The following is a 17,480-nucleotide window of genomic DNA, read 5'->3' on the forward strand; positions in this document are numbered from 1 at the left end:
AATTGAAAATTCTCCTAATTTAATTTATTCAAACATTAAAAATGATATGTAATATGTATTTTTACAATCGTTAAAATATTAATTAAAAAAAAAGGAAAAAATTTTGGTTAAACTAACCACAAAGATAGAAAAACACAAAGGTAAAAGAAATAGTAAATTGCTTTTATCATAAAAATCGGATGAACATTTCCGGACAACCGATGGAATAAACGAACGGAACGCAATGAATGGAATAAACGAACGGAACGCAATGAATGGAAATAAACGAACGGAACGCAATGAATGGAATAAACGAACGGAACGCAATGAATGGAATAAACGAACGGAACGCAATGAATGGAATAAACGAACGGAACGCAATGAATGGAATAAACGAACGGAACGCAATGAATGGAATAAACGAACGGAACGCAATGAACACTTTGTAAATATTTCGCCTTTTCAAAGCATTTTAATTTTAGTAGAGCTTCTCTGATTATCAATATCATCTTTCCGCCCAATCTTCAATTTACTACTACTTTCACTCTCATTTCCAGACATTCATGTTGCATACATACACACACACACACACACATACATACACGCATATACACACACGTGCATACATGCTTATACACGCTCACACACACACACACACACACACACACACACACACACACACACGTGTATACATGCTTAATGCTTATACACACACACACACACACACACATACATACACGCATATACACACACGTGCATACATGCTTATACACGCTCACACACACACACACACACATACACACACACATACATACACGTAGAGAAATGGATAATAACTACTAGCATTGCAGAATGAACAAAGATACTAAATTAATAATTAATTATGTGCATGCATTCATCAATTCATCGTGCACTACTAGCATAAATTAAATTTTGTGTTAAATTTTGTTTTACATTTGGGTAGAATACACCAAATAATGGGTAAAATAAGGGGATAGTATAATGGTCAGTGATAATTTAATTTTCATTTTTTTTTTCCAATCAATTATTGACAGATCAATCAAAAGATCAATCATTTAATACACTCTTAGATACGCTAAAATACGCTGAAAAAGTGACACTCCAAAATTGAACTTATTATTTACATAAACAAAAGGAAAAAAAAAAAAAAAAAACTAAGTCTTTAAGTAAGATAAAATGAAAAGTTCGGTTGTGATGGATTAGAATTGAAAAGACTTATTGATTTAATATTATTTAATCATTTCAAAAATTTTATTACAAAAATAAAAAATTCTCACTTAGTAAATTTTCTAAATTATGAATAAAACTCTCATCAAATTCTAAATATTTCAGTTTCAGTTTTACGACTTAAAATTCAGATTTAAAATTAAGGTAAGAGAAACAAAAAGCAAAATAAATTCCATAATGAAGTGATGAAAGAGGGAAAAAGTTTATAATTTTTGATGAATCAAAAGATAAAATTGAAATAAATGATATAATCCTACTTCAATTAAAGTAGCTGATGAGTTCGATTGAAATGATCATAATTTTAAATGATTAAAATTGCAGTGAAATCTTATCAGATCAATCTTATCAGGAAATTTTTGCAGAAAATAAAGCGCAAAAAAAAAGACAACAAAGACTGATGAAGAAAACGATGGAAAAAAAAGTAATAATTTAAAAGTGTGCTATTAATTCTAAGACTTAAAAAAACAGTTTTTTTTTTTCTTTTGTACTCAAAAAAATGGGTAAAAATAGAAAAAAAAAAAAAAAAAAACGTGAAAAAATTCAAATTTAATTGAAACAGTTAATTTAAACTGTTTTGACTTTATAATTTTCTTTCATTCTTTCGTTTTTTTTTTTTTGTCTCTTCAAAAAACCAACTTACTTTTTCTTATAATATTTTTCCAACATTAAAATTCGTTTATTAATTTGTAAAAAAATGAAATTAAAAATATGAAATTTACAAATATTTGTTTATAATGATAGCTAAAGAAAGACAAAAGTATATTTTTAAGAATATTTTAATTTCATTTCTAGCATTTTTTCTCTCTTTTTTTTGTTGAATATTAAAGTGACAATTTTTCATCAATCAAATTACTAATTTTGCAAGAATCAATTTTCATTTCATTGACAAAAATTGAAGGATTAAAAAAAAAAAAAAAAAAAAAAAAAAACTGAGAGGCAAAAAAAATCTCTTTGCCAACGATAACTGAAAAAGAATGAAATTTAATTTTCTGAGAAAGCAATGTCAAATCCAAATATTCTAAGTAGAAAATCAACTCTTTTATCATAAGTCTGTTTTTTGTTTTATTTTTGTTTTTGTTTTTTTTTTTTTTTTTTTTTTTTGTCATTTGTTTACTGAAAAAAATTAAGGATGTTTACTTTAAATAATTAATTCGTTATAAAATGATTCCAATGATATTTTTATTATCAATGATTAGATTTTTCTAGTTGATAAGAAAGTCAAAGTATAAAATTAGACATGATGAAATCATCAAATGATAAAATATTGTAGACTAAATAAAATCAATTTTAGATGAAATTTAAAGATAATTAATGAGATTGTAATCATTGGACAAAAATTAGAGTTAGCAAAATTGAAATTACGAAAATTTTTATTGCATTTCTCTTTTACTTTTAACATTTTTTTTTCTTTTTTTTTTTTAAAAAAAGCTATCTGTGAAATTATGAATTAACATCGTTATTATCTACCAAAATTTAATCTTTTACTTTCTTTCCCAACCATTTATCATTCTTATCTCATATCATATCATATCATATCATCACAATTAGTCTAAATCTATCACAATAATTATTCTAATTAACAATAACGATTTAGTCTTTCTTTTTCCTTTTCTCTCTTTTTACCAAGAAGATAAAATGAATGGGCGCTCTTTTACCTCTTCCCTCTTCCGCATCTCACTCACCTTTTCCCCCACCTCTCAATTTCTCATTATCTTTTCACACTAACACATTGCGCCTTTCTAACTGCGCCTTTCTAACTTTACATAGCCTATAAAATGAACAAAAATGAAAATATTCCGAGTGAATTCAATTGTATGTTATACTTCCCTCTTAGAATCCTCAATTCTCATTCTCTACCTTTCGTCCTATTTAACTGAACTGTTCTACTATCTATCACAGTTCCAAATCTCCTTTCACTACTTTTTCAAATGTAAATATCGGAAGAGCGAGAGAGAGAGAGAGGGACAGAGAGAGGGGAAAAGAAGAAAAGAGAGAGAGAAATGAAAAAAACAAGGTAGACAGCGGGATATGTTTAAGAATTTCCGTTCCGTTCTCGATAATACCATCACCGCCAACAATAGCAGTAGTCATTGCACCATTCAACAACGTTTTCTTTGCTTACTTTTACAAAAGACATAAAATAATTCGACAAAATCCAACAAAATTTAAAAAAAAAAGATTCTTTTTTTTTTTTTTTCAGAAATTTCCATTCATTCAACTAAATTATTCTCTTCTCTGCTAAATTTTCTTTCTTTTATTTTAAGGGATAATGTAATGTTATTCATTTATATGTTTCTATTATTCTATGCAATCATTAATTATTAAAAAAAAAAAAGGATTGAAAATATATAACTTTTAATTAAAAAATAGAAAAATCTTATTTTTTCAGAAAAATTTTTTTTTTTTTTTTTTAAAATTCAGTTAAGCATTTTTTTATAAAATATATGCTGCAGTAGTAAATAAGTATAATAAGATATATTTAATTGGTATATGTATTTAAGATATTTAATTACTATACATATATGTTTAAAGTAAGAATAGAAATGTTAATAAATATAAATAATTATGCAGCTTTCTTTTTCCCTTTTTTCCTTTTAGTATTTAATTATTGTGATATGATCAAAAAGTTCCGCAAATGGAAGATATAGCAAGATGACACGGATGCTGTGACAATGACAGTGACAGTGACAGTGACGTAATCTATTCCATGTATAGGTCAGAAGATTCCCATAGCAGTAAACAGTAGGTTTCCTTTATTACATCTTTACCCATAAAAGATAAAAGTTACCGATTAATGGTTAATTGAATGAACCCACCTGCTACTCTTCCTTAATATTTATTATCTCTAAGTGATTACTATTGCAAGCAAACAATTTTATTTTATGAATAATAAGAATTTAGCGTATTTTTCCTTCGTAATTTTAAAGCTTAAATTTCATTTGGAACACTTTGTTTACATAATCGCTCTAGTAATTAATGTGTGATAGTAGTAGTAGAAATAGTAGTAATGACTATAGTAATAATAATAGTAGTAGTAATTAATAATTAATAGTAGTACTAATAAATAATGATAATAATAAAAAAAAAAAAAAAAAAAAAAAAAAAAAAAAAAAAAAAAAAAAAAAAATAATAATAGTAGTATAATAATATGATAATAATAATTAATAGTAGTACTAATAAATAATGATAATAATAATTAATAGTAGTACTAATAAATAATGATAATAATAATTAATAGTAGTACTAATAAATAATAATAATAATTAATAGTAGTACTAATAAATAATAATAATAATAATTAACAATAATAATAGTAATAGTAGTGGTGAAAAACCTATTAATTTAATGAATAGCTATAAAAAGTGCATTAATCAGATTAAAGTATAAGAATTTGAAATGGTAGAATGAATAAACCATTTTTTAAATATCATTTGCTAAAAAAAAATAAACAAATAAATCAAAAAATATGAAGGGAAGGCAGCATACAGGAGAAATGTTAAATGAAACGTATAATTTAATTGTACGAAAAGGAATCGAGTGGAATTGAATCGAATCGAAAAATGATATTCTTTTCAAATATAGGAAAATCTATTTTAATTTTGAAGTGGTTATTAGTTAGTTAAATCTATATATATTGATTAAATTCACTGATACAATTTGAAAATTTAATAGTTCTTAGTAAGAACAAAAAAACATTACTGAAAGTTTCAACTTATTCGAATATTAATCAAAAGTATTTATAAATATATGTGACATTCATGCATAAAACATACATACATACAAAACACACACATATGACTATTTTTATTAATTATTTATTCCAATTAATTGGAAAAGACAATGAATGAAATTTTATGTTTATTTATAACTGTAAACTGAGGAAACATAGGAAAGTGTCATTGGCCATTTGGCAGTAATTGAAAGGATGAAAATATGGAAGCCAATTTGTGTTGAAAGGAATTTTTTGCAAGCTTAAAAAAAAAGAGAGAGAGAGAGAGAGAAGGCTAATGGAAGAAGAAATATTTTTTCTATCCTATACATTTGTGTTATTTTATGTAATTAATGAGAAATATAAAGGTAAAATGATGAGAAGCTAAAATGGATGATAAATTGAAGGAAAAAAAAATTAGAGAAAATAAGAGGAAAGAACAACAAATTATTAAACTTTATGCAAAATTTTCATTTATTTCATCTAAAATGAAAAAAAAAATGTATTATAGTACGCTATAATATAATAATAATATAAATATAATATAATTATAATATAATACAATATAATGAAATTATAATATAATAATAATATAAATATAATATAATTATAATATAATGCAATACAATGAAATTATAATATAACATAATAATAATATAAATATAATATAACGTAATAATGCAACATAAATATATTTTCAAGTTAATTTTGATTTAAAAATATTTTTTTTCAAAGACGTTAAAAAAATTTGAAAAGCTGAAATATTAGGTTAATGAAGAAAATACTAACTGTCTGTCGAATGGCGTTAATGTCATTTAAAGCGCTCCTGGCTGAAGAAGAAGGAAGATGGAATGAAAGAAATGGAAAGGAATAAAAAGCTCAGATAATCATCGAATTGCTTCAATTGCTTACAATGATAAATGCATCACCGACAGAAAGTTAAAAAAAAAAGAAACGAAAAGACTCGAAACAGCGAGCAATTTCCATTTTTTTAAAATTTATTCAGTGCAATTTATATGTTAGCATATAAATAAATATACATTTACTTACACGCAAACACACGTACATCCATACGTACGTAGATACACACACGTACACCTAAACGTACGTAGATACACACACGTACACATACATGCATGCATGTAATATTTTGTGAAATTTTCACTGAATTAGTGTTTAATTTTTAATTTTTGATACTTGATCTTTTTCTTTTATCATTTTGGAGATTTGATTTCAATTCCAATTTTATTAACAAAATTTTATGGGAAAAAAAGTTTACAAGATCAAAGAGATAGCTTAAATGAGAAATGAGTGGAAGACAAGAAATGGAAGAAGAAAGTAATACAAATATTTTAAAATTGAAATAAATAAATATGAAACCTAAGGAAAGTGAAAATTAGTGATAATTTTTTGATTGGTATTTAAAAATGATAGCATTTAGCTGTTGAAAAAATAATGAGAGAAAATACCATTGATTAACTTTAAGCTTAAAACTTCCGTTTTCTTTTTATATTAATGATTCAAACATTTCAAATATAAGCGCAATCTATCTTGCAAACATTCCAAAGAAGTGATTCTATACGGAATTTAATTTTTGATGCACATCGACTGATTAAACGGACTTTAATTTCTAACTAAAATCAAAACGATAAAAAACTATCCGCACTAACTGATAAGTAAACAAATGGATTATATCATTGATGACTGATATCATTCATTATCAGTCCTGTTTGGATGAATCTATGCTTGGCCAAATTAAACCATTTCTGTATTTGTGTGAAATAATTGAATATTTTAAGTAATTATTGAAATATGTTTTCAAATTGTTTAACTCATTTGATTGAAAAAATATATTGTTCAATTGAAAATTCATGATTTTTTTGGATTCAGTCTTCAGATTCAAATTTTGAATTCAAATTCATTGTTATATTTTGTTATCAATACAATACCAAATTACTTAATTATTATAGGTATAATCTTTTATCATTGTTTTTATCCACTTTGCAATAATTAATGGCAAACAATAATTCAACAGTCATCCATTCATTTACTTATCCTTGAAAAAAAAAAAAAAAAAAAACAAATATTTGAAAAATGTTATTTAAGTAATCAGTTAATCTTCAAGAGTTTTATCTATTTAACGTTATCCATTAATTGTCTCTTTTCTCTTTAAGCAGAAATATACTTTCAAACAAAATTGACTCATTTCCTCTTCCACAGAAAAGTAATTTTTATAATAAACGAATTTCTCGTCTACTTTCATCACCATCAAACATACATTTATGAAAATTTTCATAAACAAAACCCTGTTTTCAATCTAAAAGTAACTTTTATTTTCTTTCTTTCTATCCCTTTCTCTCTCTCTCTCTCTCTCTTGCTATTCTCTTTCATCTTAAAAAGAGACTGATGCTAGGATGATAATTGCTAATTATTTGTGATCATCGTTATACGAAAGAATTTGATGCATCCAATCATCGAATAAAATTTTTCAATTGGCGAAAAGTAAACTTTCGAAAAATGATCTTTTGTAAATAATTCAGTGAAGCTGATGAAAATTTATACAAATTTATTTCTGTACCTTTAAAAATAAAAATGAAAAAAAATTGAAAGTACTGAAAGCTAATTTAACTCATTTCAAAACCTGTTTTAATCCTTTATATATCCCATTTCTGTGAACCAGCATAACACTCAAAAATTTAGACGTAAGTCTCGAGATCGAGACATTTTGCATGTGATAACAACAGTGTTGTATGATTATTTCTTATCATTGAAGAATGCATAGATCCTTTCAAAAGATTACAGTTTAATTAATTATTTTTAAAATTAATCTTCCACTGCTTATTCCTTGTGCCATTAAGTATTACTACAAATGTTTTAAGTGCGAAAAGATTCTAGAATAGCTACTTGTGTTAAATAATAAACTTTGGATCGCTTTTAAAGATTTAAAAAAAAAAAAAAAAAAATGACATGTCGAATTAGCACTAAATGGTACTTAATTGATCAATGACATTGATTGTGTTTAAAAATGCTTTAACTAACTTTCAAATATGAATATGAATTCATTAAATGCTAACGAAATATCGTGAGTCAAATATAAACAGCCTAAAAACTATTACCTCAAATGATTGAACTGTCGATGAGTCATAAAATTTTTCATCAAATTATTCGATTATATTATTATATCGTATCTTCCAGAATAATAATTTTAATATTTACATTCCAAAATTAATTTTATGTCCAATTTTTTTCTTTTTTTTTTTTTCATTATTTCATAACGTTTTACTTGGATGACGTCTGTTCCGTTAAACTTTTTCAAACGGATGAAAGAAAAAAAAATGCGACTTAATCACTAAATTGTCTCGTCTGGTCTCGCCTGGTCTCGTCTCGTCTCGTCTGGTCTGGTCTGGTCTCGTCTCATCAATTTAAAAGCACTTCATCATCACATCAGTTACAATAATCAATGAACGATTCTCTCATTTTTTTTCTTTCATTTGCAAAAGAAAACGTATCAAAATGTTTTATTGACGTAACGTGCATGCATTATTACGCTGCACGTAACGTGAGTCGTTCTATTCTCTTCATATCATGCATGACATTAATGCAATGTTTTATATTGCATGCAGTGCAGTTCATTCTTTTTTTTTTTTTTTTTCTTTTCTCATTGTAAGCAATCAACAAAATTAATCGAATATAATTTCAAAAATTAAACATTATGTCATCATCTGAAATTATTTTATCAGATTTTGTTTCAGCTCTCCTTGAATTCACACTGTACAGTTTTCCTTTTTTTTTTTTTTCTTTAACTTTACGAAAGTATTTAACTAAAAAGTAAATATTAAAAGTAATAGCAATGAGATTGTCTTTTATTGTCTGTGTAACCGAAAAATACATAAATCCTTCAGGAAAAAAAAAAAAAAAAAATGGAACTCTTAATATCATTGTCACACACACACACACACAAAACGTTTCATTTGAACAACCCAAGCGTGATAATGGAAATTTGAACAAGTAAACCTGTTTAGTTCCGGATTTATCATCCGTCATCGTTTTCTTTCTTTGCTTTTTTTTTTTCTGCCCATTCATTCTTTCAATACAAACTTTCCTCTTTCTGTTGTTTTCTTAACAGTTACAAAAAAAGAAGAAGAAGAAGGTACTAATTGCAAAATTTATTTTTAAATATAAAAAAAAAAAAAAAACGAATGAAATTCCAACTCTATTTTTCTTATTATTTTCATTTCATCAAAACAAAAAAATTTTCTTTAAAAAAAAAAAAAAGGAAATAAGATTGAAATATATGACTTAGATGAAAGGAATGAACCGAAACACAAATATTCTTTACAACAAAAAAAAAAAAACAAAAATCATTTTTTTATTCAAATTTTGTGCTCTATTCAATCAACCAAAAACTTTTTTCTTTTTCTTTCTCTGAAAACTATTTGCTCTGTAATAGAAGAGACTAATAAATTTGAAAATGAATTATTTCATTTGAATTTCTTAATAATGAATTTATGTTCTTCTAAGCCTCGGAGATTAATTCGAATGAGGAAAGTTTTGCTTGGAAAAGGGAAGAAGAAATAGATGGAATATTTGATCTTCTTGCAATTTGGAAAGTGCTGAAAGTTTAAATAGCATCAATTATGATCAAAACGAGAGTTTTGCCATAGTGAGAAAATCTCGGTCGAACACCGCGAATTATCAAATGATTAACAATTAATAATAAATTGTTCTACGAATGTATATCAAATGATCAGAAAATATTAGACAAATTATTTGTAATATGCAAAGTTTATTATTTGGATTAATTAAATAGGAAGTGCATAAGTAAATTATCAGTAAATTTACTCAAGTAGACGATCTGTTGAAACATATATTTGTTTGTTTGTTTGTTTACATAAATAATCTCGATCGATTTGTTAAATGAATTTTATAATAATAATCTTATTTATTTTTAATATGCAAAATTTATTATTTGGATTAATTAAATAGTAAGTGCATATGAAGTTCAAAAATCGTTTCATTTTCTTTAATCGCTTCATTTGTATTTAAAATTCACAAAGCTTAAAATTAAAATTTCAGATTATCTTTATTGAGAAAATATTTCTTTCAATGGATTATTTCTTTTAAAAAATAAAAAAATGGAAATATCTCATTCAATTCATTTGTACTTTTTCTTTTTCGTTTGCTGACGCTGTTGAGAAGTTTTAGTTTTTGTCTGACTGACAATGAAATCTTTCTCATTGTTGATTGGTTGACATAAAATGAATAGTCGAGAATAAACATTTTATTGATTGATGTTATAAGGATTACATAAGAGTTAAGAGATATTATCAAAATAGTAAGTATCACAAGTAGTTTTATTTTAGGGAAATATCACTGAGATTGATTGCAGCAGGTTGTTGTTTAATTAAAAATTGATAGAGTGTTGAGGAAGTGATGAACTGAATCGAAGCTTATTGTCACTAAAGATTACAGTAGGCATTTGCTTACAACAAAGCGTAATGACAAAGGAAAATTGTCACCATCGGATGGTGAACATTCACTGCGATTGATATTAAATTTAGCTTTTTATAATAAAAAAAGTAAGTTGAACAAAGAACGTACAAACCTTTTAACTGTCAAAAATGTGACCGAAAAATGATTAACAATAAAAATAAAAGTAATTTAAATTTACAATATATCAAGCAATCTTTGTTAAAAAACAGTTTGTAATATTTAGCACAACATGTTCAATGCATGTAAGCTTAGTTATAATTGAAAGATTGAATGTTGAATTCAAATATAAAATTGAAATTGATTTCTATTTGTTTACGAAAAATTCAAATAAGACAATGTTTTAGTCTATGAATTAAAAAAGAAAAAAATGTAGAATTCAATACAAAAATTAATTCAAATATATCATAAAATTATTTCGGTTTTTCTAATTGAAATAAATAGTTTTATTAAAAAAAGCAAAACAATTAATATTTGAATAATTTTATTTTTGATTCTTACAAAAACTCTTCCACTGCTTTATTATTATCATTTCATTTAGCTTTCTTTAACTTTCTTACTCCCTTGACATTTAGATGTGAGCAGAAAAGAAAACCTTTAAAAAGTTGGAGAGATGACTGAAAAAGAACGCAAATAAAATAAACAAATAAATAAATAAACAACCAAACTGTTTTAGAAGGAGCTGTATGATAAAGCATATATGACAGAATAAGAAATTTCAAGAAACAAAGAAAGTCAAATATAAATGTAAGCAGAAAAAAAAAAAAACCTTTGAAAAGTTGGAAACTGAAAAAGAATTCTTGAAAATGATGACAAAAATTTAAACGAAATATAAAAAATGGTAGGAGTCATTTATCAATTCGATAACATTTAATGAATTGTGATTTAATAATAATTCGAAATTTTTAAAAAAAAGGAGAAAAAATAGAAACGATGTAGGAATTGAATTGCAATTTGTATTTGCAATTTCATTTCTTCAAATTGATTGGAATAAGATAAACAATTTTATAAACAATTTCAATATAGAAAAAAAAAAAAATTATAAATTAATGAAGAAGAATTAGAATATCAGCTAGTTATACCATCAATGAATTAATCTGTTCATTCTTAATTATTTAATATAAAAAGAAATCGTTTTAACTTCTGTCACTCTAATAATTCTTTGTCCGACATTTTACCAAAATGGAATTAATTGATAATATAGAAAAGAAAAAAGCAGAAATTAAGAATTTATTGTGTTGGAATAAAATTTAAAACTATAAGATTCAAATTTGATATTTTTTTTTTTTTTTTTTTTTTGGGGAGAAAAGAAATTGAAAAAGTTACTTTCTTTATTCAAAATTAACCAAAGGTAATTAAATATTATAAGATAACAATTTTCCTGATATTCAATATATTTACATGCATTTATTTATTGTTTCATTTGTTAATAATTTTTCTTTTTTATCAACGCTCGATGCTGATAAAGGGAAGGAATTTGCTTATCAGTGATATGTCAATAAAGATTTTGATTATATCATCCGTTTTTGTTGAAACTGTCACAAATAAAAAGGGTCAAACTTCGTATGCTCAATTTATTAATTCAAATAAATTAAATGAATGTCAAAGAAATCGCATCCATTTCCTACTAATCCGATTATACGTTGTGGCATAATCGGATGACATTTCCGATGTCTACTAAACATACACATCAATGTCATGCAATTTGTATGAATCTAATCCGATTCCATGAGGTATATATTTAAACCGGAATTGAAAGTATATATTGAAACAAGTCAAAAATAACAATGTAATGCGGAAAAAAAAAAACAAACTTCGATTTTAATAAATTTTTTACTTCAATTTTAACATTTAAACAGCATCTCAAGTTTAATAATTGAAATAGTCTGATCATATGACAAATGTTTTCGCACTTAATTCGATCAAATAACTCATTAATTACTGGAAAAGTATGCATAAATTGTGCTAAAAAGTTCAATTCATTTTTACTAAATTAACAAAAATGCTTTCCAATAATCAGATAAACTGTAAAAGATGAGATAATAATGTTGGAGGAAGATAACTTTAACATTATGGCATTTCGTTTTCTAAGTCCAAATCAAATTCGTTAATCAAATTACTGATTTAAAAAAAAAAAAAAAAGCAGATGAACAATTTCATGTGCAAATGTTAATGATAAAAGTAAAGTAAGGATTATTTGAGTAACTTCCATACGGACATTAGATAGTTGTTCAAGTAGAGATAATCGTAGTTTTTGGTTAACTTTTAACTGATAACTGCTCGATTCAAATTTTTGCTCTTATATAAATGGAAGTTTTATCAAAAAGTATAAAGTAGCTTCACACCAATCGATTGTTAAAGATCATTCAGGTTGAGACAACCGTACTTCGCCGTTAATTCCAAACTTCAAATTTTAGCATTTCGAGAACTTTATGTAATCCGATTCAGCGAAAAATTCTTTGATAGTCTTCAGCGCATCTCGAAAATTTTTCCCACTCTTAGATATTTTTCTTTGCTTCAGAGAAATCTTTCAAACTCGTCCAGTTTATTGAAGACTAACATTTCTCCATTCACTGATAGTGTCATTATAATGTTGAGGGCTAGCTAATCAGTTTTAAAACCATAAAATTCGAAAACAGATGTACGGAAAACTACCAAATCTATAGTTGTGTAGTGATATTACACCTTTACCTGCCCCAGCACAACGGGAAGTGTAATGACAACAATTCATCGTGACGAATCATTGAGGGATAATTAGTTTGAGACAATTAAGGTAATATTTAAATACACAAACGGGTAAATCGTATGTGAAGATATGGGAAGTTTTTCTCTCAGTATCTGCTATCAAGTAATTCATCACACATTTTTTTGGACTTGACTATATTCACCTTTTACAAATGTGGAATTGTTATGTAAGCCTTTGTTCAGTGCGTTTTGTAGGTAAAGCAAAAAACACAAAAGATAAAGACTACAATTTATTAATAAGATTACTAATTGTTGGTATTTATTAGTTCAGCAGCAAAAATATATCGTCACAGTCGACGAATTAATCACATATTATGAAATCTAACTTTGATAATTTCTACTCAAAACGTTCCCATGAAAAGTAAGTAAGAATTAATTTACGAATAATAAATTATGACACAACGGAAACTACGAGAATTCATGAATTATCAATGCAGGAGATCGAAATAATAAATATTATCCTTTTCATCCTTCCTTTTAACTATATTTAACATAGAAAGAAGTGGATATTAGGGTCTGACGATGGACTATCTAGTACGCATGATTAGCAACATAGAGATTTTGTGCTGCTGCACCAGAACCTGCACCTCCGGCATATTTACCCAATTGTGCGAGCGAATTTGCCTGTGCACGTTTCAAGAATGCTTCTTTGGCAGCTTGAATGTTTTCCAATTTACCACCCCAGGCTGCAAGAGCTGATGCTTGCAATGCTCGACCGTAACTGAAGGTCAAAGCCCACGGCTTTTTACCCTGAAAACAAAAAGAATAGATGACTAACTCTTCTGTCTGTAAATTGCACAATACAAGGTAGACTGGATTACAATCACATCTATGTCAAATTTTCTAGAAGTTCAAATGGTCATCTAAATAAAAATTCCACAACATCGAAATAATCGCACTCATCTCCGATTGGTGCGAACTGATGACCCATTTTTACATATGGTCACAAACCATATCTTCTCTCAGTTAATAACAGAATTATATTAGCAGCAACTTTCATTTCACTCTAAAAAATCATTAGAGAAAATAAAAATATACTGGAAACTGATTGATCGCATTCAAATTAAGTGTCGCATCTTCCTCAGACTGACCGCCCGAAAGGAAGACGATACCCGGTACAGCCACTGGAACCGTGCGCTGAAGAGCAGTAACGGTGGCTCGTGCAATATCTTCATGTGAACATTGTCCCTTGTATTGCATACCTGAAAAATACACTCTTGACTAATTCATTCTACTTTAGTGATCATTCTCTAGTGGAAAATTTCATTTTACTTACATTATTTTTACTGCTACATTTATTAGTCGTAGTATTATGTCTTGTTTTCTTGTAATAAATTTCAAATAATCTACCTGGCATACACATATTTGGTTTCAGTAATGTCCCCTCCAAGTAAACATGATGATCAATCAGCGCCTTGTACGTATATGACAGGACAAGTTCTGTGACCTTCTGACATCGATGAAGATCATGTTCACCATCGGGCAAAGTTTCGGGTTCTACAATTGGTACCAAACCATGCTGCTGGCAGATTGAAGCATAACGAGCCAAAACCTATAAAAGTGAATTTGAGAAACAGAAAAAAAAAAGCTTAGTAAAAAAAACCAAATTTGCAGTGAAATATATCGCAAAAACCGTATGTTCTACGGATAGCACAAAAAACTGTTTAAAAAAAGAAAAAAAAACAGTATCTTTGTTTTCCGGCATATAATTTGAATAATTCATTAGCGAAGATAAGGAAATGAAAAACAAAACCCAGATGATTAAAAATGCCTACTTCAGCAATTTCAACCAGAGCCATATGGCTAGGTGTTGTTGCACCAATTTTATGCACGCAGCGCCATTTAGCAAACTGTGCACCATCCTAAAACTAATTGATTTTCTTCGAATTAATGCCAATCATATATTTCACAATCCTTGTTAACTCTCTATATTTAAAAAGGATTGAGGTAAATAGCAGATTAAATGTGGTGACGTATAACGAGCCATCACCTATAAAACTGAATTTGAAAAACAGGAAAAAAATAGACTTAGAAAAAATCTAGAATTGCAGCAAAATTTGTCGAAAAAAAAAATTCTCTCTATCAATTGAAAGAGCTTTATATAATATAAAAATGACCTTCTTGTACTGGGCACATCGGTTGTTCAAATCATCTAAGCCTTGCGTGGTACCTTCACCAACAGTGCCTGCCATTGGAATAACACCTTTATCAACCTAAACAAGATACAATTAATCAAAAGATCGCTATGATCATTAAATTCTTACTTAAGTGAACTAAACTGAATAATTCCAATATGGTACAGCAACGGACTAATACAGACTTATCTGACTGCATATATTAATAGGGAAAATGGACGCCATATATAATCAATTACTAATTTTTCAAAACACGCCCATTAAGTCATTACATTCAATTAAATTGTTTATTTCTATCATTAATAGGAGTGAAACAGTACTAAAAATTTTCCGTAACTATCTCGAATATCCAATATTCCCTTATTTTAAAAAAGAAAAAAGTTAACTTACTTTGATGCCTGGGAGAATACCCTTCTTTTGTAGGACTTGAACAAATGGTGTACCATCATCTGCTTTCTGGTAGAATGTCTCATGAAACATAATAACACCAGAAATATACTTACTCATTTCATCACCAGCTGTGAAAAGAAGCTGAAAGATTTCCTTCTCATTTTAGAAATAGTTTCCATACCTCAAAAAAAAAAAAAATTTAACATGTAACATGACTCTAATGTCACAGGCACATACATTAAACCTATAAATTTTTTAAAAATAAATCAAGAAATAGACCTGACGATACAAACGTCGATTTTCTTCAACATTTTCAAGCCCAATTGGCTTCAGTTTTTTGTCCATGCTTCCTTAAATAGATGATAAATTTGAAAAGAGATCTTTCTTGTCTCTTTTACCTTTATCGCATAGCCAGTCCTGCATCTTTTCTTTCACTCTATTCTGGAAAGCGAAAATAGCAAAACCAATGCTTTCCATATTAGCGCTTACCCACCACTGTTTTTATTGTTAATGATATCAAAAAAAAAAAAAAAAAAAAAAAGAGAGAAAAAGATGAACTTTTTACATACCAGTACTCTCATCCGCAGCAAGAATACCTTTACCAGGTGTTACAATTTGATTAGCGATTTGTCGCAATTCATCCTTCTGCGCATCTGTTAGAAACTGAGAGTAGGAAGTCATTTTCTGTAATAACAAATACCGATTATATCCTATGTTTTCACACAATAATACAACGCAAGCTTATATGAAATTCATTGCAGAAATTTGTAAAAACACATTTATCATAATTTTTATGATATCAAATTACTAAAGAAAATTGGGCAACCAAAAAATACGGTCAAGTGTCGAAATCAGGTGAAAATTTTAGAAATAGTCTGCCTTACCACCAGTTAAAATCAAGCAAACAAAAATATATATATTAAGAAAACAGCATAAAGAAATTTGCTTCCAACAAAATATAATTTGCTTTTAAGCAAATTCAAATTAAAATCTTTCCATTCACAAACATACAAATGATTTTTTAAAAAGCAAAATGTTCTAATAACTGATAAGCACAAATATATAGTGTAAACAGCTGCAATATGAGATCTTTAGAGAAGCAAATAAGACTAAGGCTGTATGCGAGAAAAAGATAACGAATGAAATGAGAGAAATGAAAGCAAACTTAAGTATTAATGCAAAAGAAAGAAAAAATAACAGCCAGCTACATAATACAATTATGCAAATATATGACATGCATAATATAAAATAAACTATGGACAAAAAAGTTGTCTATCCTTATTTTCTGATATGAAAATGAAGGCAATGCCCAAGATATGCTGATAGTTATCAAAATAACAAATAGTAAAGAACATACAAACGGATTGGGCAGAAAGAAATATAAGAGTTAACCTGCAAATGGCTAATAACGAATTAATGTGGTTTCGAGCTATAGTAACAATAATATAAATATAACATTTCTTTAACAGCTGACCAAACACAAGAAATTCGGAATTTATAGCGAAGTTTGGTGGAACAAAACTATAAGCTAACTTCATCACTTAGCCAAACAAGGTTAACATACATCGTTCAGTAAACCGGCAATAACCTAGTTAACATTATCATTTCAAAGAGACTAACCCTGCTAAGCTACATTAATAACAGATGAAAAAAAAAGAAGAAAAGCAGACAAAAAAAAACTTAAGAAAAATCTTTCTTTTAACTCACAACAGCTGTGCTCGTATCCCTCTCAGGTATTCGGATTGCTGACATAAGAATTTTTATCATTTTCTTTCCTTATCACT

General features: G+C 27.1%; 2 protein-coding genes across 2 annotated transcripts; one reads left to right on the forward strand and one right to left on the reverse strand.

Annotated features, from left to right (window-relative positions):
* Window positions 1-223: 223 nt before the first annotated feature.
* Window positions 224-1,625, forward strand: Bm17407 (Uncharacterized protein; the record flags this gene model as incomplete). The annotated part of the gene is made up of 2 exons (XM_043077503.1): window positions 224-424; window positions 1,590-1,625. The coding sequence occupies 2 exons, from the start codon at window positions 224-226 to the stop codon at window positions 1,623-1,625; spliced, it is 237 nt and encodes a 78-aa protein (XP_042933437.1).
* Window positions 1,626-13,702: 12,077 nt separating this feature from the next.
* Bma-aldo-1 (fructose-bisphosphate aldolase 1, putative) lies at window positions 13,703-16,377 on the reverse strand (the record flags this gene model as incomplete). The annotated part of the gene is made up of 8 exons (XM_001894495.2): window positions 13,703-13,921; window positions 14,210-14,373; window positions 14,522-14,723; window positions 14,947-15,033; window positions 15,289-15,384; window positions 15,697-15,837; window positions 15,976-16,046; window positions 16,266-16,377. 8 exons carry the CDS (start codon window positions 16,375-16,377, stop codon window positions 13,703-13,705), a joined length of 1,092 nt encoding a protein of 363 aa, XP_001894530.1.
* Between the last annotated feature and the right edge of the window lie 1,103 nt (window positions 16,378-17,480).

Source organism: Brugia malayi (assembly GCF_000002995.4).
Source record: "Brugia malayi strain FR3 genome assembly, contig: Bm_v4_Chr1_scaffold_001, whole genome shotgun sequence".
Classification (NCBI taxonomy): domain Eukaryota; kingdom Metazoa; phylum Nematoda; class Chromadorea; order Rhabditida; family Onchocercidae; genus Brugia; species Brugia malayi.